This window comes from Stenella coeruleoalba, assembly GCF_951394435.1.
Source record: "Stenella coeruleoalba genome assembly, chromosome: 20".
Classification (NCBI taxonomy): domain Eukaryota; kingdom Metazoa; phylum Chordata; class Mammalia; order Artiodactyla; family Delphinidae; genus Stenella; species Stenella coeruleoalba.
Window position 1 is genome coordinate 28,672,119 of NC_137166.1, and position 24,996 is coordinate 28,697,114.

A 24,996-nucleotide genomic window follows, 5' to 3' on the forward strand; every position below is an offset into this window, starting at 1 on the left:
ACTGTCGTGTTGTATGGCGCGCCGGATGCACCCAGGGAAAGCCGGTCTGAGATTGGGAAACATTTGCATTCTTCAGGGCCTCCAGAGGGATCCAGTTTGAGTTCAGAGAACACGCTGGATGACAAATGGTCACCAGTGAGGTGGCCCCTGGGGGTACCTAGGCTTGTGGGGACAGAACAGGCTGGAGGGGCTGGGGCGTGCAGGTGGCTGTCTGGACGTCCACGGGGAGCTCTGCAGGACTGCCAGGCCGTGTAAGGGCGCGGACTGAGCAGACGCTGAGAAGGCGGGAACTGGACGTCCCGAGTTACTCCTGGGCGCTTTTCACCTCCGTTGGTGCCGTCTTAGCACCCTCTGGGCAAGAAGCTCCTTGATGGAGTCCACTGTGGGGTTGTGTCTAGTCTGCGAGCTGCCACTAACTTGATGGCTTCACCGTGTTGGTGGCCAGCCAACGGTGGCATGGAGGAGGCTCTGCCCCGTGGGCTGTCAGAGCTGCTCTCCGCCCTGTCCCCACCCACCCAGTAGCCCTGACCCCGCACACTTATCTGGCTGCGGACGCCTTCCGGCACCCAAGCCCCAGCCCCACTGTGGCTCACACCCAGCCGTTGGAGGATGGCTGGAGGATGGCTGGAGGATGGCGCAGGCCGGGAGGGGGCATGGCCCACCCCCTCAGCATAAGACCGTGTCATTTCCATATTGGCCAGCTCCCAGGGGCACTGCAGAAAATGGGGCAGCCTAACTTGGATGGGCTTTTAGGCAGTTCTCTGTTGGTCCACGTTTTATGATAATTGAAAACTACAGGACAGAGCCACAGGGTTTGGGTTACAGCTGGTGGGCAAACTGTCCTTACATCATGCACAGATACCCCCACCAGACCCCGGCCAGGATCAAGGGAACACTCAAGGAATTGCGGGGGGGGCAGCGGGGCTCCAGTTGGCATTACAACACTGCCAGCCCCTTAAACGGCCCACCTGGAGGTTCCCAATGCCCCCTGTCCTGGCCACTCACCCAAGAACGGGGATGGCTTAGAGACAATCCCAGCCCTTCTCATTAAGAGGAAGCATCCAGGAAGGAGTGTAGAAGTAGCGCCCCCCCCCCCCCCCCCCCCCCGCGGCCACCACCCCGCAGGGAACTCATGCATCAGAAGCAGTAGGACCGGTTTAGACCAGGGGTGAGTGTTGTGAATGGCGGACTGGCCAGCAGCCTCAGTCAGTGTGCTCATCTAGAAAGCAAAACGGACAGCCTGTGGCTGCTGTCCGCCCAGGGCTCCTGGGGGGACCCTGTGTGAACACAGAAGGAAAGACCTGGGCAAGTCAGAAGCCAGGCCAGTGCTCAGCTGCATGTGGTTTCCAGTGTAAGATGCGACTCCACCTTGGAGAAGGGCCCCAGGCAGCCTCCTGGAGAAGGTCACGGCCCACATCTCCAGCCCACCCACCCGCCTCTCACCAGGGCCTCCCCCCAACTCTTCTGCTCTGTTTCGTTACAGGCCCCAACACCTATGAAGATGCCGCCGCCTACATCCAAGCACAATTTGAAAGCAAAAACCGCTCACCCAACAAAGAAATTTATTGTCACATGACTTGTGCCACAGACACGAATAATATCCAGGTGGTATTCGACGCCGTCACTGACATCATCATTGCCAACAACCTCCGGGGCTGCGGCTTGTACTGACCTCTTGTCCTGTATAGCAACCTATTTGGTAATGATTCCAGCATTCACAGAAAAGCTTGCACACATACACACTCCACTAACAAACAAATGCAAGTTGGTAAATTAACTTCAAAAAGGCGTAACAAACCTTATATATAGACAGACAAATATATATTAAGTTTTTTTTTAGTTTGTACTAGAAGGAGCTTCAGACAGAACTGACCAACATTCCATTGATCATTAAGGTTTTCCTGGGACAGCACCTGAGCATGCACTTACACACACACACACACACACGTACGTCACGATGGCAGTCCTGATTTGGGAGTCCATCCTTTTAAGAACAGCCACATGATTTTACACTCTGAGACCCATTTCTGTGAGCAGGGAGAGGGCAAGGAAAGGCCTGGCCTTAGTCCAGCCTTTTCCTCTGCATCCACACACTGAGGCTGTGTGCTGTCAGTTCTGTCCTGCTCTTGTGCGAATTCCAAAACCCTTTAAAAAATGGCCAGCATCCCAAATGTCTCCCTGCCCTATACTCCCGACAGAAAAATTAAGGATGCTTCTCTTTTGGGTGGTAGAGGTGGTTAACTTCAAGAATTTAGAAGAGTCACTGCTCTGCCCAATCCACTCTCTGTCTCCTGAGTTTTCTTTATTCATGTTAACAAGGCAAGAGTCAGAGAAAAGGGAGACTCTGGCTGCTTTCTGCAAGCAGCTGAGGGGGCGGGCCGTGCAAAGCACAAGGTCACCTGCAGAGCTGAAGCTGCTCCTCCCTCCAAAAGGGCTCCCCCTCCAAGAGGACTGGCAAGAGAAGGGGAGTGATGTGGAGAACGGGCAGGAGTGGCTGAGGGGAGGGCAGATCTGCAGACCTGGCTGGGTCAGGGTCCTGAGGGGTGAGGCCTCCCAGGAGGCCCAGGCTAGACTTCCCCTGGATTCCTGATCCCCCTGCGATGCTGCCCCATCTTGCCCCACCTCAACATTATTAAACATGTTGGAGGGTTGGTTGGGTGGTTGGTGTTTTAAATCAAGGAAAATGGTCAGACTGGACCCCTTATCTCTCTCTCTACAGACTGCTTCACGGACTCTTTGCTGTTGACGTTGATCTCCTGGTAGCATGACCTTTTGGCCTTTGTAAGACACACAGCCTTTCTGTATCAAGCCCCTGTCTAACCTACAACCCAGAGTGACTGACGGCTGTGTATTTCTGTAGAATGCTGTAGAATCCGGTTTTAGTTGAGTCTTTACATCTAGAATTTGAAAGGAAAAGAAGAACATTTCCCATGTGCTTTGTAGCTTAAAAAAAAAAAAAAAAAAGAAAAGGATAAAGGAAAACTCAGCATCTCATCCATCTTTTTTTCTTTCTGAAATAAACACCCACAGCTGCACCCATGCCCACCCCATCCTACCTGCAGAGGTGCCGCCTGTCCGCACCCGGGGCGCCGGTTCCCAGGAGTGTGCTCAGGCCACGCTTTCCAGACGCGGCCTCACCGTCCACAGCCCTCCCCCCGCCCAGGCCCGAGCCACTCCAACCACACGCTCACTCCAGGTTTGCATAGAAAAAGCACAGCTCTCACGGGCCAGTAGCTGCCCCAAAAGAATATGGAACATATATATATATATATATATATATATATATATATATATAAAAATAGAGCCCTATAGGAAACAGTTTCCCCCAGCTCCCTTTCTACAGAGTACCTTTATCATTTTTTTTTAGTTTTAGATTTTGGTTTTATTTTTGTCCTGATGAGCACTATGTATTACATACCAGATCAGCTTTCATAGTCTTTGGGAACCGGGTTGTGGTTTTTCCCGCTGACATTCTGCTTCTCCGTCTCTCAGATGGATGCTCCCTTTGTGTGCGTGCGCCCCTCCACCTTTTCCTTTGTTTCAGTAACCTGTGTTCGCTCTTTCTCATGTGGGGATGTTTGTGCTGCAGATAAAAACAAAAATTTTTAAATACTACAAGATGGAAAAAACACAAAAAAAATTAAAAAGATGGAATGTAATGTTTACAAGAAAGCCACAGTTCTCATGATCAGTCCAATGTCATTTCTACTTTGACTAGTATCCAAACTCCTTCACGGTTTCACTTTTAAGACTTAATATTTGCTGAAGACCAGTCACAGCCATTTCAGATAAAGAGGCAAAAAGACAAAACACAAAATATTTAAAATGCAGAAAAAAAAAAAACTTGGGAAAAAAAATAGCCCACGGGTCTTTCTAAGCCTTTCTATTCCCAATCGGTGAGGTTTCTGTGATATCTTACACACTGCCAGTCTACTTCTCTGACTAATGGAAAATTCATGTGTAGCTCAATAAAGAGAATGTTTGTCTGTATTGCTGAGTCTTGCCCTCGGGCTTCATTCTGACAGGAAAGGGAAGGAGGGATTTGACTGGGTCGCAGATGCTGGGAGGCTGGTGGGTAGGGCTGTCGGTGCCGGATAAGGATCCCCCGCACCCCCACCCCCACCCGCCATCAAGGGGAGCCAGCTGGGTGCAGCCACCTGGGAGCAGGGCGGGCAGAGGAATGGGTCTCTCGGGCCTGCAGGTGCCCTCTTCCTCCCAGCTCCGGCATCTCCTCATGCTCGGCTGGTTTGGTTTTCGAGGGTAGGATGGAATGGAGCATGGGGAAGGGGGGGAGGGCAGGTGATCCCAAATCTCCTGCTAATACGGGATCCTGTACCCAGTTGCTCCAACACAGCAGAATGGGTGGTCCCGAGAATGAGGCCAAATTGCCCCAGCCCTCTGTACCCAAGGGGTCACGTGCACTCACTTGGACAGCTTTAAAAGCCTCTCCTGTTGCACCTGGATGCCAGAAGTCCCCGGCAGGCTGAACACACACGGAGCAGCTGAGCACAGCCTGGTGTACGGAATCTGGTTCTCAATTCCTCCAGGTGGCAGGTCTCACTACCTCTCCACTGGGTTGCCAGGTTTCTACTGCAGTTAGTTGCACATCAGTTGAGACTGAGACCTGGAGGTAACACAGCTCATCAAAATCCTTGCATCATGTCCATGGATCGCTTACTAGCCAAGCAGTCGAGTGCTCCACCTAGGAGATGGTGGGGTCTGGGCAAGGGCAGTTAATTGTAATCCTCCGCACACCAAGAGCCCAGGAAGTCCTCTCCTTGGCAATTCCAGTGGCCTTTTGAATCTAGTGAGGATGGAAAGTGGGGGTTGATACTGCTGCAGAGACCGTGGCATAACAAGAGGCTAGTCCCCTCCTGTTAACAAAGAACAGATCCGGGAGCTCCTCAGCCAGGACAAGCCTGCTGGTGAGCCAGCCAGGCCCACTCCTCCCCCAGCACTGCTCCCACCAGCTCCCCTCGCCCCGACTTATCTGCAGAGGGAGGCTCACAGCCATCTCTGTTGATGGGAAGCCTGCGCTCCTGGCCACAGCTTGACTTCAGGACACTGGTCTGGGGGGATGCAGACGAAAGGCGGCAGGATGCCGTGACTTCTACATATGGCGTACCTGAACTTCTCTTAAAAAAAATGAGCCATAGAGTAACAGTTCTCGCATATGAATTTTGTAGATAAAAACAACGGAAGCTTCTTTGCCTTATCTTCCTTAAAATGGGATCCAGAAGCATTTTCTTGGGAAAGGGTGCAGGGAAAGACCAATTCAATTAGATGAGACACGTGGCGGCACAGCCTACGCATCATAGTCTCTAGGGACTCCACAAGCGAGTCTAAGGTGCAGTCAGGGGCACCGAGAGATGGAGACATTCAGGTGACGGAGGGCCTTCAGGGCAGGCAGGCGTTGTTCCCTGACCAGCTTGGCGGCAGGGCCACGGCTCCTCCTGCAGGTGAGGCCCTGCTCCACAGAGCTCTCCGCTTCCTCCCCGTAGTGGGGAAAGGCGCACCCAGAGAGGACCACGTCTGCCGGCTAAAGATAAAAAAGCATATTGTCTGCACAGCTCAAGTGGGAAACCAGGTCCAAGTGGCCACCTGGGCACCCTGGATTTATATCAACACAAGAAATACATCCACAAGGACCATCGATCTCTACAGTACATAAAAGCCTCAAAATTAGGGGGAGAAAAAAAAACAAAGCAAGAACCCAAGATGTCAGCAGAGCCAAAAGAAAATGGAGGGAGTGAGGGAGAGCACTTCCAAAAGAGCCCAGAGAGGGCAAGGGCACCTCCACCACCATTCACAGAGCACCCACTCAGTTTACAAACGTGAACCAGCAGCCTGGCCTCCGCTTTGGGCTACGTGGCAGAGCACGAGGACAGGCTCCCTTCCTGGAGACGGCCAGCACAGTGAAGGGGCCATGGGATGGGGACCACCTGATGGAACGGGACACTGGTCTAGCCTCCTGCCCTTGCCCTTGGCATCTGTCGCAGATGCCCTCAAGAAGTGACCAAACTCAAGAGACAATACAATTAGTGCCCAGAACCCTTTACTATCCAGGTGTAAAATCTATGGGTGAATTTAGGACTTCTCTTTTGGGGTCATTTTAAAGGCATGGCTCCACTTTGATCACTGTCATATTGCTGTATTCCAATGTCTCAGGACCCTCTAAAATTGACTCCAAAACATTTTCTCTTTTCACACATCTGAAACATAAGAACACATGGAATTGGTATCATCTTTAAATGTGCACAACATGCACACATATATAATTATAAGGATGAAAAAACCCTCCAACCAGAACGGAACACACAAAATCAAAACGCGCTCTAATCTCCGCACCTCCGAAAAAAACTGCCTTACCTCCCAGCCACACACAACACACTAGGAGAGTTTGCTTTTTATTATCATTATTATTGTTTTACAATAAAAACAAATAGCTATGCTCTCAGCAAAACCAATTTAAAAAGAAAAATAATCACAGAAATTTACTAACAGCGTTTCAAGATAAGGCTTTTGAAAGATGTATTGAAATAAATTACCTCAGCCTAAACATCACTCTATTTTCAGTTACTTCTCAACATTCTAAAAACTTTGTTACGTAAAATACATTTAACTTTGCCAATAATTTTAGATAATACTGGATTCTTCCCAGAAGGACTACCATAAAACTATGCTTTCAAACATTAAAAAAAAAACTCAATCCAGTAGGACATAAAACTGAACTAGGTAACCTATGATTGTGTGTTTCAAATCCTTCAAGTTAAATGTGTCAAGGATTTGAAAAAGTTCAGACCTGGGTCTGCTCCAAGGCAGGTGGACTCAACATCTTACCTTTCTATGTTTAATTAAACCAACAGGAACACAGTTACAAAAATGAAGGGCTCCGGGGAAGAAAGATACAAAAGATGTCTTTTATTTCTTCAATAAAGCCCTCCAAAATTTACTCTCCCATCTTTAAGGCCCACGTTTTTTCCAAGGACCAAACCCACAGCCTTTGGCATTGCCTAATTTACTTTAACAAGGAATTAAAACGTTCATGAACCAAGGCTTGCTGCTCAACCCTTTCCCCGTGTCTGGGGGTGTGGGGGGGATAATGAAATGCAGAGAGGAGAGGACACAGCGTGTACTCGTGAGATGCGGGAGCACCAGTATTAACGGAAATAAAGCCAGCTTTGGATAGGGGGCTCAGAAAGCTAGTCCCGGATGTACTGGGACACGATGGATCACCTCCTCACGCTACGTCCCTGGGCTTTCCTCCCCTCTGCTGCAGGTATCAAACCAAGCACTGTTCTTCCAAGATGCCCTGCCGGCCCAGGGGTCCAGGAGCCCGTAGGTCTGGCCTCTGTGACATTCTGAATGCCTCCGCACCAAGAACAGCAGTGTGACAACATAAATTACCCAGTGGCGTGGAGTCAGGCTCAGGCTGTACACCTCCACACCGCTTTTTATGGATCCCGCCCCCTGCGCCTCCCGATTCCCCCCCCCGACCCCCCCACGCCCACTTCCTGCCACATTTGGAGCTAAAGACACCAGCATTTGTTATGACTTCTGCATAAAGCCGTCATGGAAGCGGCCCCCTTCGGGGTCTCTGGCTGCCCACTTCCTCTTGATCCTCCCCCACCCCTACGAAGTCCAGTCAACGCACAAGAGATCATGCTTAGAGTTAAAATGTGCAGTGTTTCTAAAGGGAAGAGAAATGTCACATAGAAAGTATTACAAAAAAGGATTAAATCTGTCAGCTGTCCACACACTATTAAGACCACGTGCTTTACACAGCGCAATGCAGTTGAGCCCACTCCTTCACTCAGCAGGCAGAGCTGCGGACAGGCCTCTTCGGCTCGGGAGGAGGCGCTAGGAGCTCTGCTGCTTCTGAAGTCTCCGCTCCGCGGCAGCAGCCAGCATCCTTCGACGCAGGGTCATGGGGTCAGAGGTCGTGCCTTCCGAGGGGAGGCAGCTGTCCGAGGCTGAGTCATCTTCAGAACTTCTGTTCAAGAAACGCCTACAAAAAACAAAGGACTTGAATGAGGAATCAGGGAAGCTCTGGAACATGCACACACAGAGAAACATACAATGTGCTTCTTTAATTCCCCCACTTTCCCGGCACCGTCATGAAGCTGTCACTCAGCACCACCCCGTGAAAAAGACACCTGTCCCTGAACAGAGGGGCAGAAGTTCTCCGCATCAGGAGGCCGCTCCACTTACACACACAGTGCGAAGTCCCCACTCACAAGGCCTGTGCTGGGCACGGAACCCACCCACGGGAACAGAACACCGGCCCCATCCCCGAGAGTTTAAGTAACGAGCACCTGCGCAGCGACAGAACAGTCCCGCTCCGGCGGCTCCCACCTGGGGCTGGGGGTCGGCACTTCGAGGCCGGCTGCACGCAGAGTGGCCAAGACGGAGGACTCAAGAGCTGGACATCAGGCCAGTGGTAGCCTCTCTAGGCCTCAGTTTCTTCAGCTTTAAGTCTGTCTAATGGGTGTAATTACCATGCTCCCTCTTAGAGTTAAGGGAATTAGAGTAATTAACATAAAGGGTCTAGAACACACTGGCACAGAAGTGCTAACCGTGTAAGTGTGGCGGAGAGCGTCCACAAGGAGACGCCAGCAGCACCAGCCAGAGGTTACTACCTGGGCCCAGTATTACCAGATCCTCAGGTTTTTCAACAGAGGTTTGAAACCTGAAGTTTTAGCTGACAGGTGATAGGTTTTCAGCGTTGGCATCCATGACAAGGGCCTTCAGGCCTGGCGGGGGCTGTGGAACCCGCTCACCTCCGCGCCTGCTGCAGGAGGTCATCCTTGCGCTGCACCAGCATGCGCTGTCTCTCGTCAGCGGACTTGGAGAAGCGGCTCCCCCGGGCCTCAAAGTCCTCCCCTTCACTGGGCTCCGCTTCCAGCTCGCCAAAGTCCAGTGCCTCTTCCAGCCGAGGACTGAGGTCCAGCGGCACCCGCTCGGTCTGGACACGCAAGAAGCAAGGGACCACCGTGAGCACGGGCTGCCCTGCCAGGCAGATTCCCCATCTGACCGGTGCCCCAAATAATGCTCTTCTGGACCCCAAAGGAGGCGGGCTGCCCGGCAGGGAACCGCGGGCACATGTGTAACGGCAGACATGGGCTCCTGAAGGGCAGGACCTGACTCACATGGCATGTTCAACATTACGGAATAAGTGAATGATTACCATTATGAAAACAGAAGCACCTCGAAACTGTACTCTCAGAAGATAACAAAGTTAACTGCTTATTTGCATTCTGGGAATTTTCTGTTCAATGCTACTTATTGCTCTAAAATTTAAACAAGTCTTATCACATATACTGCACTAATTTTATACCCTCACTTGACTCTGAGAACAGTTAGGCAGATAAAAAATGGTAAATTCTGGGCTTCCCTGGTGGCGCAGTGTTTGAGAGTCCACCTGCCGATGCAGGGGACGCGGGTTCGTGCCCCGCTCCGGGAGGATCCCACATGCCGCGGAGCGGCTGGGCCCGTGAGCCATGGCTGCTGAGCCTGCGCTTCCGGAGCCTGTGCTCCGCAACGGGAGAGGCCACAACAGTGAGAGGCCCGCGTACCGCAAAAAAAAAAAAAGTAAATTCTAAGTATCTTTGTTAAAACCAATATAATATCATGTGGTTCCTCGCGTAGCAGGATATAATAATGGGACTGTCTCTGTCCTGGCTGCAGCTGTGAAGGCCAACACGATGCCCAGGAGCCCCCAAAGGCTCAGGCAGCTGCCTGGCCATCTACTGCTCACGCTCCCAGACTCAGGCCCAGACCCAGGCTGGCCAGCGTCAGTCCAGCACCCACCTCCAGGCGACAGCAGAGTTGAGGAGGAAGAGGCTGAGAGGCTATTTTTAAGAGTTCCTGGTGTGTGCGCTTTTCTCTCCCCACCCTCGCCACCTCTCCTTGCCCTCAGGCAAGCGAGTGAGGGACTTCAAGAGAACCATGTGGGGACTTTCCTGGTGGCGCAGTGGTTAAGAATCCGCCTGCCAATGCAGGGGACATGGATTCGAGTCCTGGTCTGGGAACTAAGATCCCACATGTCACAGAACAACTAAGCCCGTGCACCACAACTACTGAGCCTGCGCGCCACAACTACTGAAGCCTGCGTGCCTAGAGCCCATGCTCCGCAACGAGAAGCCACCGCAATGAGAAACCCGTGCACCACAACGAAGAGTAGCCTCCACTCGCCGCAACTAGAGAACGCCCGCGCTCAGCAACGAACACCCAATAGCCAAAAAATTTAAAAAATAATAATAATTTAAAAAAAGAGAACCATGTGGCCTGACTCATGTGCCCTAGAGTTTGGGGGACACACAGACTGGTGGTGACTAACACACACCTGAGAAATCTAAGAGGAAGAAACTGGCTTGTAGCAGATTTTAAAAACGCTTCGCTGGGAGCCAGTTCAACTTCCACTGACTGTAAGGCACTGCTGTGTGTGTCCTGGGGGAGGGGACATAGGTCCTGCGGGAGAACCAGCCTGAGGCTGTTGAAATTGACTTTGCCCAAGAGGACCACTGGGAGGGGTGAAGGGAGCCTCATGAAGGAAGGGGTGGTCATAAAAAGCCAGCCCAAGCTCAAACTAAGTATAGTTGAGGCTTCTGGCGCTAGACAGGACAGGGAGAGCTCTACAATAACAGCTGTAACACATATATATACAGCTGTGCACATGCGCGCGCGCGCACGCGCGCGCACACACACACACACACACACACACACACACACGCTGGGGTCACATGGCCCATCTTAACCCTGAGTCCGACCCTAGAGGAAGTTAGAAAGAAGAGCTGGTGAGTGGAGGTGGAGGTGGAGGTGGAGGTGGAAGGAAGGGAATGGAAGGCCACCCTCAAAGCCTGATTCATGTAGGCCTGAGCTTGGGCAGAGGGGAGACCCCGAATTAAGCAACGGGCAGATCTGATCTGATGACTGGGATAAACTGTTTATTAACTGTTATCCAAGAACTTTTTATTTCCTGAGAACGGCCAAAAGTGTTATATAGCAAGCTTCTTTGTGAAGCAAGTGCTTTCCTTCCACTATGTTAAAAAAAATTCAGAAACCTTCATGCTCACTCTAAAAATAGAGATGGGGAATCAAGACAGAAATCGAACGTGCTGTACCCAAAAGGCCCCCAAGCCAGCCTAGTATCCAAATCTGAGCTAAGCCAGCTACGAAAACTGGAAACACAATGAGCCCCTTCTTCAGAAGCCAGATGCCATTTTACAAATGCTGCACGACCCAATTACAGATTTGGATACGAAAATTTTAACTCAGCAACAGATCTGAAGAATTCTTAGGAGTTTTTACTGTTTCCTATTTGCAGGGAAAGGCACGTGAGGTGAAAGCAGCCTGCATGTCACTCGTCAGTGAAAGCAGCTGCTTCCAGCAGAGCCCTGACCAACGCTGGCAGAGACGGCGGCGCCATCCTCAGGCCCCAGCTCCTGTGTGGGAAGCCCCACGTGTCACACCAACAAGGAAACACAAAAATAGGGCTGCCTGGGGCTTCTTCAGTCTCTTAAGAAAACTGCAAAGCACGGTAATTGAATAAGCAAATGGGAATTCCAGAAAAGGGACACGAACCGGAACCCCAGGCTGCGTGGGGCAGAGCATGGGGTGGGGCTGAGGCACCTCTGCCCTGGAAGCCAGACCCGGGAGCTTCCTCCGGGTGCACGCAGCTACCCCGGGTCACCCAGCGTGGCTATCTAGGCAAACCTGGTTCCCAGGAGAACCACACTTCCCCCCACCCCAGGGGTCTCGTTTTTGTGAAATGCATGAAGTCCCTGCAAATGCTGAGGTGGACAAGCGAGGCGTGGGGGGAGAATAAGCTGAGGATTTCGGCCCTAGAGAGCGGAGCCCAGCGCAGTCACCCCGGGTCCTGGGCCCAGCCTCACGCCGCCCTGCCTAGCGCCGCCACTCAAGTCCACAGCGGCAGGGCCAGCCCGGCAGAGCATGACCCTTTTCTCCTCCAGGTCCTGAGACCAGTCCCCAGGGAGGGGGCTGCAGGCCACACCCAGGCACAGCAAGGTCTGTTACCCTTGGACACTGAGACGACGCTGGCATACGGCCTCCTCCCTACTCTCGCCCTCAGCCGTACAAACGTCAGAGGCAGGGTGCAGACCCCCGCCAGGTCCCCCGCTGCTCCCCATCCCGGACGCGCTCTCTCTAGTATGCAGGCCTTACCTGGGTGGAAGCTTCTCCGTCCTCCTGCTCGCCGTTTGGCCTCTCCATAGGACCGTTCAATGCAGGCCTAATGCTCTCTGACCGCTGAAAGAGAGACAGCAGCACCGACGGTGCAGAGCCGTTCTGAGCTCGGCGAACGGGTACGGGGGGGACCTGGAGCATGGGGGAGCTACGACCCCAACCGTCTGAGTTCAGCAAATCCCACAGCATCGAAGACATGAGAGTGCTACTGAGCTTAAAGACACAGCAAAGGAGCCTGAGGCCTAAATCTGAGAGTCATCAGTGGGCCCACGTTTAATTTCCTTTTCAGTAACAGTAACTGCACAACAATAACAAAACGACAACAGCAGTTAACACCGACAGGACACTTTGGAAAAGCACTGACACCATCATCGCATTCATCTCCTTAACATCCTGTGAACTAGGTACTGCTGTTCTCACTTTCGTCCAGGCTGAGATCCCGGCCCACGCTGCAGACACCTCGGGGCCCTGCGCCTGTCCCTGAAGGTCTGCCCGCTGCATGCTGGCTGCCCAGTTTCTGTATTGCATCACCCAAGGACACACTCTGGCTGTGTGAAAGAACCTGGCCCCCGCTGGAGGCAGCCCTCAACCAACAACTGATGGGAACTGGTGTATAAGCACCCCAGCTCCTCCCCGCTCAGGAGGAACAATGCATTCTACACTGGACCCCAGAGGCCTCCAGTGGGCTCAAGCTCTAGCTGCCCACGATGGTAACTGCTGGATAACAAACCCGTTATCCACTTTACAGCCCCACCTGCTGCCTGTGTTTCCTGGAATACTTCCCATGTCTCCTGGAACACCTCCCAAATTAACTACTGGCAACTGGATCCCTGTCTCAGGGTCTGCTCCTGGGGAAACCCAAAGTCACAGCCAGGTCAAACAGGTAAGGACCACTGAGCCACCTCTAATACCTCAGCCCCTTTGACTCCCAAGTTGAGGCTCATTCCCTCTTCCAAGATTCTCACGCTTGAAGATTTTATTAACAGATTTCCATGTTTTTGCATACCTAAGTTGAGTAATTTCTTGGTATATGATTCCCTAATCACATATATCCTTTAGTCCTGCCAGAAAGCTTTCTTTAAAATGTCAATACTTTTGTACCCATCAAAGAGGTTACATGATGGGCCAGGAAATAGGATCTTTAAAAAAAAAAAGAAAAAGTCAAAAATATAAGCCTCACAGATAGGAATTATACCCAATGGAAAGCCACACCAATGTGCAAAGCCAGGGACAGAGGGCGATACCTCCTATAGCCGGGGTTAGCAAACTAGAGCCTGTGGGCCAAGCACTCCAACAGTTTTTGTAAACAAAGTTTTACTGGAACACAGTCATGCACATTCATTTACATATTGTCCATGGCTCCTTCAGTGCTACTGCAGGAATTGAGAAGTTACAACAGATATGCATGGCTTGCAGGGCCTAAAATATTTCAATCTGTTCTTTATAGGGAAAGACTGCCAATCCTTTTCCGAAAGGAACCGATGCTAGGACCTCCTGGACTGGCAAGGGCAGGCTGGTTTGGGGTGTATATCTGCACAAAAAATTAGGCAAATAGTTTTGTCCTTGTCTTAATCCAAGCCTCTTGGATGGGTCTGTTCTCAGTCATAATCTGGAAAGTTAGGGAATTCACAGAAACCCTTCATCAAATCATAAATGATATTCAGCTGTTAAGTAACTAGAACGTTAATCTAGAAGATAAAACCTTTGTGAGGACAGAATTCATTTGTCACGTCTGAAACCTCAGTTTACCTGTGTGGGAAAAGGTACTTGAATCCGTCCTTCTAAAATGTTGTCTGTTGTTATTTCGACTGAGCGTGTCAGCTGGAGGTCCTGCAGTACTAGGTGGTATGGAACCTGGGGAAACATCTCTTGAATCTGATGAGCCTATAGGAATACAAACAAAGAAGCCATGAAATGTTCACTCTCAACAGTTACTCACTGAGGTCATGGGGTAAGGCAGCCTCTGGGCACTGAACCTGGTGACCTGCCTTGAAAACACAAGTAAGGGGCCACCTCTATGCCACAGATCACCGTCAAACTGCAGGTTTTTTTAGTATTTTTCCAGAATGCCAAACAGAAAACTTGGGGACAACATCAACTTCAAATAAAAAAGCCCTGAAATCCACTGAAGCCTGAGACAGGCTGAACTAGAATATTCCAGTTTTAAAAAGCATTCATTTTAAAGCTCAGTAAAATTCAGGTATATAAACGTGTTCTGCTTAAAGATTTAATTCCTAAAAGGAACAAACTTCTGATACACACTACATGGGTGAAATTCAAATGCATTAAGTGAAAGAAGCTCAACTCAAAAGGCTATGTACCCTATGATTCCATTTATATGACATTCTAGAATAAGCAAAATTACAGAGACAGAAAACTGATAAGTGGTTGCTACAGGCTGGGGGTGGGAGAGGAAGTGATTACAAAGGGGCATAATGGAATCTGGGGGGAGGCAGAAAGGAACTGTCCTATATTTTGATTATTGTGGTGGTCACATGACTGAATGAGTTTGACAAAACTCAGAGATGGAAACTAAAAAAGGTGAATTTATTGTATATAAATTTTACTTCAACGTAAAAAAAAAAAAAAAGACTACAAAAAATGTAATTGCTAGGACTTCCCTGGTGATCCAGTGGTTAAGAATCTGCCTTCCAATGCAGGGGACGCAGGTTCGATCCCTAGTCGTGCCACAACCAGAGAGCCTGCATGCTGCAGCTACTGAGCCGGTGCGCTCTGCAGCCCACACGCCACAACTAGAGAAGGCCATGCGCCGCAGCGAAGATCCTGCATGCTGCAACTAAGACCCGATGCAGCCAAATAAATTAAATAAATAAATAAAAGTAAAAAATAAATGTAATTGCTAATGTTGCTCTGGAGCTGCAGTTTTCAAACTGTACTCTAGAAACGTCTCGGAGGCCATCAGGGCTCTACGGTGGGTGCGTGTACAGAGGGGAACAGGCAGAGATCTCGGCGCACCACCACCGGTACGTTCATCCGAGCAGCTCCAGACTTTTTTCTCATACGTGTATATTTATTTTGCAAATGCTTATGTTCAAGGTTTTATTTGTGGAAAAGTCCCAATGATCAAAAGAAAAAATGACAAGGAAACATATAATTCCTTTGGGGGCACAATAAAGTCTACTGTTGGGATAGTGGCTCCCAAGGAATATGTTGTCATGTAGAAAAAGAGGAACGTGTCCCAGTGTCAGGCCTAGAGAGAAAAGACCGGGGTGAAACCTGTGCAAAGCTTCGCTTTGGGTCATCGTTGGGGCAGGGAGGACAAGACAAGTGTGTAGGACAGAAGGACCCGGAGCTCCATGGACCTGGGATCCCCTCTTTGTTTCTATGAAGGTGAGTTGATCATTTTTAAAAACCCAGGTCAAGTCAAAGCTAACTGGGCAAGAGTCCAAAACAACCTCAATAATCAGATAACATTCTCCTCTCTTCTTAAAAAGGTCCCCTCTCATTTCCCAAATAAAATAAGTCCAAGATTCAGTTCACTGGGCCAAAGCTTTTCTTCCTGAAAATCCAGCAAGTTATATATTAGACTTTTATAAAAAATGTATTGTGACAGGGCTTCCCTGGTGGCGCAGTGGTTGGGAGTCTGCCTGCTGATGCAGGGGACATGGGTTCGTGCCCCGGTCTGGGAGGATCCCACGTGCCGCGCAGCGGCTGGGCCCGTGAGCCATGGCCGCTGAGCCTGCGCGTCCGGAGCCTGTGCTCTGCAATGGGAGAGGCCACAACAGTGAGAGGCCCGCATACAGCAAAAAAAAAAAAAAAAAGTATTGTGACAGTAAATTAGTTGTGCTAAAAATAGGCTATCCCAATCCACCATGCAACGGGAGGAAGAACACCAGGGCCTGCCTGAGAATTCTAAACACACCAACTCCAAGAAGGCAATTCTCATTCCTGGGAGGGTTACATGTCCATGAATTCTGATTTTTTTAAGGGGGCAGGTGAGGTGATCCACCTGAAGAGCTTCAACAGCTGCCCGACCCTGAAGTACCGACGCAGAGCCTGACCTGAGCCAGTCGTCGGCCACGCAGGGCTGCGCACTCCCAGTCCATCCGCCCTCACAACGTCACTCTCACTCTCTGCTGATGACCTGGCCGAGTGCTTCACTGAGGAAGCAGAAGCCCGCGGGAAGCCAGGTCTTTTTTTTTTTTAATGGTCAAAATCATATAACATAAAATTGCCCATCTTAACCATTTTTAAGTGTAGAGCAATGTTAACTATACACACACTGCTGTGCAACAGGTCTCCAGAACGCTTTCATCTTGCAAAACCGAAACTCTACACCCACTGAACAGCGACCCCCCCACTCCCCCTCCCCCTCCCCCAGCCCCTGGCAACCACCATCCTGCTTTCTAAGAGTCTGAGTAATTTAGATGGCCCATGTAAGTGGAATCACACAGTATTTGTCTTTTTGTGACTAGCTTATTTCACTTAGCATAGTATCCTCAAAGTTCTTCTTTTTCAGGCTGAATAATATTCCACTGTGTGGACAGAGCATTTTCATAATCTATTCATCTCTGATGGACACTTAGGCTGCTTCTACCTAAATGGTTATTATGAGCCATGCCTTCTTTTTAAACCGTATCTCAAAACGACACGCCTGTAGCTACGTCCATCCCGCCTCCCAACAAAGGTGAGAATGCTCCTCTCCTGGCTCTGGCTCCCAAGCCCACCCTCCACCTCAGGTCTTTGCCTTCAGTTAACTTTTCTGTTTGTTCTGTACCATCAATCTCTCCCCCTCCAGTGATCATTCCTATTCGCACACCAAGCATGTTTTAGAATCTTTTTAAGAAGACTCTTGGGTACTCAAAAGAACTGAAAGCAGGGTCTCCAAGAGATATTTGTACACCCATGTTCATAGTGCCATTACTCACGATAGCTAAAACATGGAAGCAACCCAAGTGTCCACCGACAGATAAACGGATAAGCAAAATGTGGTTTATACATACAATGGGATATTATCTAGCCTTAAGAAGGAAGGAAATTCTGACACATGCTACAACATAGTTGAACCCTGAGGACATTAAGCTCAGTAAAATAAGCCAGTCACAAAAAGATAAATACCGTATGATTCTGCTTATATGAGGTACCTAAAGTAGTCAAATCCACAGAGAAAGAAAGGAGAATGGTGGCTGCCAGGGGCTAGGGAGGAGGGGATGCGGAGTTATTGTTTACTGGGTATATAGGGCTTCAGTTTTGCAAGATGAAAAGAGTTCTGGAGATGGATTGTGGCTGATAGTTGCACAAGAATATGAATATACTTAATACCACTGAACTGTACACTTAAAAATGGTTAAGATCATAAATTTTGTGGTACGTGTATTTTATCACACTTTAAAGAATAGAAAAAAAGAAGACCCGTGGAGAAAAGAAAAAGAATACATACTTAGCATTTGCTTATATGTGTATGTAAACATTCTGGACAAGCACAACACAGAAGAAACTAATTGAAGTTGTTATTGCAAGAGAGGAGGGTGTCTGGGCGGATGGAGGAAAAGACTTCACTGGATACTCTCTACAGGTTTTGAAATTTGTGGATAAATGGCCTGCCCAAAAATCTTTAAAAAAACATGTTAACAAATTCCTCTGACGGCACACCCCTACCAAGCCACCTCCTTACTTCTCCACTCCCTCTTATAACACACTGCCAGCTACTGGGTGTCTTCAGCTCCCACTCATTTTCCAATCCAACAATCTAGTACTCAGCACCTCGAGCAATGGAAACTTCTTGCTCCTCTCCAGCTGATTAACCACCTCCACTCTGCCAAACCCAACATGCACTTCTCTGACCTCATCTTCTAAGAATTCCCACATGGCTGACTTGACGCTTCTCCTGGTTTCCCTCCTTCTCAATCGCTGCCATGGCTCCTCCCATTCAGCCAGACCTCAGTCCTGAGCCCTCTTCTCCTTCTGAGCTACCTTCTTTCCCTCGAAGAGATCCAGTCCCCTACAGACTAAAGCTCCCAAATGTCTCTCTCCAGCTGGATCTCTTTGCTGAGGTCCAGAACTGTCTACATGACATCTCTACTTGGATGTCTCATAGACACCCCAACTTTCCCAGCCAAACAGAAGGCTGAGTCCCTGTCCTTCATCTGTTCCTCCTCCCGTCCTGCCCATCTCATACATGATACCACTGCTCATCTGCCTGACTGAAAACCAGCACTCCCCTCACCCCACTACCCCACATCCAAATCAAAGCACTGTCAAGTCCATCAGTTCATCTTCGAAAGGCATCTGAAATCCGCCACTTCTTTTCATCTTTATTTCCAATGCCCTGGTCCAAGCCACCATCTTTTTTTTTGCCTGAACTACTGCAACAGTCTCCTAACTGGTCTCACTGGTTCCATTTTTGCCCCTCTAAAATTCATTCTCTCAGAAGTAAATTATTCTCTATTAACTGTCCTGTCAGTCCCCTGGGGGAGGAAAAAAGAAGCCCTGAATGGTCTTCTCATACTTTCATTACAGTATCTAAACTGGACTGTAGCCTACAAATCCCTGCATGACCGGGCCCTGCAACCTCAATTTATGTCACAATCTTGGTTCCGACTCGCAGGCTCCAACCACAATCACCTCTCTGTTTTCAGAACATTCTCACCTCATGGCCTTTGTACCTACTGTTTCCACTGCCTCTTTCCCCCGATCTGCCTCCTTCTCTTCTCAGCCTTCATGTCTCAGCTTAAATATGACCTCTTGAGACTTCTCTGAATGTCTCCTCTGGAACAGCCTTTACCCACCCCTCCACCACATCACCTGCCCTACTGCCTGCAGAGTCCTCATCCCCATCCGCAACGATCTTATCTGTTGGTGTTTATAATCAGCCTCCTCCCCCCCCCACCCCATGTAGAATTCACAGTTCTTAAGAGAAGGGCTCCTGTCCACCTTGTTGACACTACAGGTGCTACGCAATTTGTTGACACTGCACAGTGCCCGTCTTGGGAACAGGCTTTCAGTACACGTTTGTTGGACTAACACAGGTTGCATTTTTAAGACCCCTGCATTTATCATCACAATGAACACTACATTTCAAAAACGGTGAACCATGTTTCTCCAACACTGTAAAATAAAAATATACACCATATGACAAAGCTTTAGAAAAATACGAAGAATCTTGAAGTATGTGGACAATATCCTTGAACCAAGAGCATGCTTGAATATCTCAAGGGGTGTGTGTGTATATATTTATATTTATATATGTATATCCACAGGCATGTATGTATGTATAAGTGTGTATGTGAAGGTATACTCATTTATTTACTTTGGGAAGCGGGGAGAGGGGGTTAAAATAACACATTCAGTAGGCCTACGACAATTTTTAATAAAAGTCACATCATTCACTCCAGCCAGTAACTCCCCAAATATTTTTTGGTGAAAATCAAGAGGTGTCCCAACACTAGCCTAGATCATGAGAGTGAACTTAGTAGTGCTCAGAAAAGGTTAGATTATCTGCCACACAAGTAAAATGAAAGCTGGTTTCCAAACCAGTTTCAAATTTTAAAGCGCAGGGATTGAAGTCATCCCAGTGAATAAGATGCTCCTGAAAATCCTGCCGCATTTTTTTTTAAATCCCACCGTTCTGCCAGAGCAGAGTGACACCAACTGAGTCATGCACACTGCACACGTTCTCCAGCTTTTCCTTCCCTCCCGATTATTAATCACCTTTTCAAAGCAGTGAGCGGTCCTTACCATTGCATTAAGCTGGGAGTTGCTTGCCTGAGTAATTCCTAGAATGTTGGTGGTGTGCATCACTTCGACTGAAAAACTTGGCAGCCAACTCGCAATCCGGGACCCTAAAACAAACAAGAAGCCAGCACAAGTCTTAGAGACCTCTTTCCCCTGTCAGTTGCTCTGCAGTCGGCCACTCTATGGTACCAGCCGGTACTCACTGAGGGCTTACTTTACACCAGGCCTTTTGACCAACTGTCCCATATGGATTAGCTCATTCAATCCCCACTAAAACCCCGCATGGGTTTATTATTATTATTATTATTCCCATTTTACTCTTCTCAGAGATTTGACTCTAGTGCTCTTGTTGGTTCCCCAAGGCACTCGGAACTGAGGTAACTTGCCCAAGATCAAAGCATTTAATTATGGTGACCAGGACTTGAAGCCAGACAGTCAGGTTCCAGAACACTTCACCACGGGGCTTTCCTACTTTCCAGTGGCCCTGGATCCACACGAACTCAATCCCTCTCTCAGGCTACACTATAAGGAAGGTTTTCAGGGCTCTAAAGCTGCTACAGTAGATGAGAATTTGCCCCTCTCTTTCACGCTACACACAAATACTACGCGTTTGGAGACATCATTTTCATGAAGTATTTTTTACTTAATAATCTGATTTAAAGACTTTAGTTTTCTGATTCGAAATTCTTTTCAAAGAGTTCTATAACATAGGTTTGCGGACTAATGGTACCAAGAAGTCTGCTGCTTCTGCCATTTCACTAAGGAAAGGGGATCCTAAGATATACCACCACCAGGTGTCAGCAGTAAACAACTCCATTATCAAGCACACATTTAAGGAGGATTTCCCTTTCCTTCACAAAGAAGCACTGAGGCCTGGAATGTAAAACAAGTTCAATGGCCACCCCAAAGATCTTGCCTGGATAGACTGTACCCAATAAAAAGCTGGGTACTTAGTTCATGTACTTACTAGGGAGAAATAAAGTTACCTTTATCTATTTTGACTAAGTTTTCAGTAATAATTCATAAAATAATAGCTTACATAACCATGTCCAAGATCTGCTAGTCTATTTCAGAAGTCTTACGTGGTAGAGGCCGTAATTAGCAGCCACAAAGCCACAAAGCAGCCCCTCTACACCTGCCCAGCATCCCTGCCCAGCCAGCCAAGCAGCCATCATCCCCTCCTCTCAGAGACTCCACTATACTCCTTCGGTCCTTCCTATCAGGGATTTCAATGTGTTGCCACTCCCACCATGCTCTACCCTTAGAAACTCAAATCAGAGACCTGAAGAGCACTCCTCTTAAATAGTCCAGGGATACCTACTTCAGAGTAGGAAATATGAACCCACAGAATTTAATGGTATTGGAATTAATGAAAATCGACAACAGCCTGAGGTAATGTGAATCAAAGGATGATCAACCAGCCCCTGACATGGTGCCCATGACCTTAGAATTTTAAGTGTGGTTTTTATTACAACTCCTTTCAATATTCTGGAAGATGGAATATTCGTATTTTATGGGCAAAGAAACAGGGTTCTAGTTCTGATTCTCCTTCTGGTACCCACTGGAAAGGCTGCTCAATGACCCTTCATTATATGCTTAAGTATCACACGGATTCAATAAATTACTAGCAGCGGTTTAACTACTAAGCTGATTCAGCATGCTCCTTGCGGTCACGACTGATTCAACTGTAACTACTTTCACCTCCTCACACCCCCCGTCCCCCCAATTCACACAGAATCTAGCAAAATGCCTGGCACAGAATAACCCCTCGGTGCTGTCTATACTTACCGAACATTTTCAATTAAAACTGAAATATAACATTGAACTCGCCCATACAGGGCAAGTTATAATTAAAACATCATCCCCTAAGGGGAGAAAACCCCTGGCGGATGGTTTTAGAGGTTGAAACCAACTAACCATCGAAGTGGAAGAAGTGATTGTGTTGGTTTAAGCGAGGTCTGCCTTCAGCTGCTGCTACAGGAACCAAATTCTCATCCAAATTCTCTCCTTGATGCTCTTCCCTGACACGATTATTGTCGGCAATATTAAGAGACATTCTGCATGTTGGGCAGGAGGTGTCTTGTTCTAGCCAGGAACGAAGACAGGAGCTACCAAAAAGTCCAAAATAAGATATCCTTAGCATATTTTGTGAGAATTCACCAGAAGTACTCTGAATGTATCAATGAGTTGCAATTTTACTTTCTATTTACCATTAGCAAGATTTAAACGTTGAGAAACACTTGCTGACATTACCTCTTTGCCCTGCTTCACTCTAATGTACTTCTGGTGTATCCTGCTCTGAACGTTAATTTGTTAACATACGTGGTCATCTACCAAGCTCCTGGGCATGACCCTTCTTCAGTAAGACTTCGTCACCTGGCTCACCATCCTCCTCTCCAGCTCTATTTGACTAACTTAAGATCCATGTGGCTGAACCATCCAACACCGTTGCCTCTCATGTCTTTGAATCCTCTCTTCCAATGATCTGTTCTCTCACTCTACTTTAGCCTCCACTAACCTTGGCCTTCTCTTCAAAATCACGACTTCAAAGATCTCACTCTCCAACTAAAGCTCCTCTCCTTCCAGCTTGCCTCTTATTTGCTAAGACCTCCCATCCATTCTTCATCAAGCAACACACCCCCCCAGAGCCTTACTTCTGTCTTCACCCAGCATACCTACAACCTTACGTCCATAATCCCAACTTCTTCAACCCTCTTATATTTGTATTCTGCTTTCCCAACCAGGCTGAAAAGCTGCTTGTGCCCTTTTTCAGGAGATGATAATGCCCTATTTAAGGTAGTCTCTCAATAAATACTGCCCATTAAAGGAAGTATACTAAAAAAAAAAAAAATGAGAAGGTTGGATGAAGTGATCTCCAAGGTCCCTTCCCAATTTATAATAATACTTATCTTTCTCCTAAGATTTCAAGGGGCCTTCCGTTCCATAATAATATATTATCTTTCTTCTAAGAGTTCAACAAGGCACTGAATAAAAATGCTTACTTCCTCTGTGCCTTTTTTTTTTTTTTTAAGTATCTGGGAACATGTGCACACATAAGGTTACACAGGAGAACCTCACTAAAACGTGATGATCCTCAGCGTCTCTAGCAACCAAATGGTACTTAAGTACCAAAACTTTCCCAGAGGCCAAGATGAAGCTACTTCTTACTCTCTCTCTGCTGGAACAATGTATGACAGTAATGTTCCAAAATAATGAATGTGTACATTCAACTCTATCACATTTTGAAACAATAAAGTACCTGTAATTTCTGTTTGTGATCATGTAACTATTAGCCAAATAAATGATTATATTTTTTAAAGTTCATTTCCCCTTAATGAACACCCTTAAATCACACCTCTAGTAAAATCAGCCTTGTGGGAGACTACCAAAATGTGTAAAATCTTTGCCTTCCAATAATGCTACCTGTGACACACTTTTCATAAGCAAATCTAATTTTACTTCATACTCTGCAAAAACCTCCCACATTATGTACAATAGCCTAAAAACTCCAAGTGAGTACAACTGGTCAGATACAGTTGCCTTCCTTGGGAAAAAAAAAAAAGCCAAACTTCCACAGCTAAAGAAACCAAACTTCAGAGAAAACAGTTGTATTTCTATATAACTATAATATTCTATTGAAGGATTCTTTCTTCTCTAAGTATGACACTTCAATGTAATTAAGTATTTACTGGACTCTGAAATCTTGCAAAGACATCTCCTACAGCAACAAATTATCTAGCTATAATCTGTTGAAATCTAGACATTTAGCTTTATGGCAAATGAATCTGTCATAGATTATTATCATACAATCCTGCCCCAATCTATTAACCAAAGCTATAAAGTAAAGCAAACCAAGAAGAGATCCTAACAATTGTTTGCTCACTCAACCCCAGGCAGACAGTGTTTTAAAAATTAAATCCTAACTCTTAAACAACCACTAGGTCAAGAGAAAATCACTTGGGCAGTTAGAAAATATTTTGAGACAAAAGAAAACAGAAGCAAAAGCACAATATACCAAAACTTATGAGATACAGCAAAAGCAATGCTCAGAGGCAAATTTATAGCTAAAAACGCCTAAAAAGAAAACAGATTTCAAAACGACAACCTAACTTTATAACTTATGGAACTAGAAAAAGAGCAAATAAAACCCAAAGCCAGCAGAAGGAAGCAAATAATAAAGATTCAAGCAGCAATAAATGAAATAGAGAATAGAAAAACAATAGAGCAAATCAATGAAACCAAAAGTTGGTTCTTTGAAAACATCAAAGCTAAACTGACAAATTTTAGCTAGACTAAGAGAGAAGATATAAATAACTAAAATCAGAAATGGAAGTGTGACTACTACTACCAACCTTACAGAAATTTAAAGGATTAAAACAGAATACTAGAAATAATTGTACTCCAACAAATTAGATAATACAGATAAAACGGACAAATTCCTAAGCAACACAAACCCTAAACAATACACACACACAAAAAGAACTACCATAAGACTAATAAACAAATTCAGTAAAGCAGCACAGTAAAAGAGCAACATGGGGCTTCCCTGGTGGCGCAGTGGTTGAGAGTCCGCCTGCTGATGCAGGGGACATGGGTTTGTGCCCCGGTCCGGGAAGATCCCACGCGCCGCGGAGCGGCTGGGCCCGTGAACCATGGCCGCTGAGCCTGCGCGTCCGGAGCCTGTGCTCCGCAACGGGAGAGGCCACAACAGTGAGAGGCCTGCGTACCGCAAAAAAAAAAAAAAAAAAAAAAAAAGAGCAACATGAAAAATCAGTTATGTTTCTATACACCAGCAAGGAACAATCCAAAATATAAATTAAGAAAACAATTCCATGTACAATAGTATCCAAAAGAATAAAATGCCTAGGAATAAATGTAACCAAGGAGATGAAAGACTTGACACTAAAAACTGTAAAAGATTGCTGAAAGAAATTAAAGAAGACCTACATAAAAGGAAAGGAATCCCATGTTCATGAACTGGAAAACAATATTGTTAAGATAGCAATCTTCCCCCCAAGTAATCTACACTTTCAATGCAATCCCTATTCAATTTCAATGGCCTTTTTTGCAAAAATGGAAAAGTGGCTCCTCAAATTC

At 47.4% G+C, this 24,996-nt stretch overlaps 2 protein-coding genes across 2 annotated transcripts in view; one reads left to right on the forward strand and one right to left on the reverse strand.

Moving 5' to 3' along the window:
* The window catches only part of GNAO1 (G protein subunit alpha o1), a 167,542-nt gene extending 163,295 nt beyond the window's left edge, over positions 1-4,247 (forward strand). Inside the window, exon 8 of the mRNA XM_079906257.1 lies at positions 1,484-4,247. Coding sequence (XP_079762383.1) covers positions 1,484-1,671 — 188 coding nt within the window. The 3' untranslated portion in view covers positions 1,672-4,247. The remainder of the gene's footprint in view (positions 1-1,483) is intronic.
* Positions 4,248-7,487: 3,240 nt separating this feature from the next.
* Positions 7,488-24,996, reverse strand: part of AMFR (autocrine motility factor receptor) — a 41,168-nt gene continuing 23,659 nt past the window's right edge. The window contains exons 9-14 of the mRNA XM_079906252.1: positions 21,817-22,007; positions 19,903-20,006; positions 13,954-14,088; positions 12,184-12,267; positions 8,781-8,965; positions 7,488-8,008 (exon numbers count right to left, since the gene is read on the reverse strand). Of these exons, the coding sequence (XP_079762378.1) occupies positions 7,861-8,008; positions 8,781-8,965; positions 12,184-12,267; positions 13,954-14,088; positions 19,903-20,006; positions 21,817-22,007 (847 nt within the window). The 3' untranslated portion in view covers positions 7,488-7,860. The remainder of the gene's footprint in view (positions 8,009-8,780; positions 8,966-12,183; positions 12,268-13,953; positions 14,089-19,902; positions 20,007-21,816; positions 22,008-24,996) is intronic.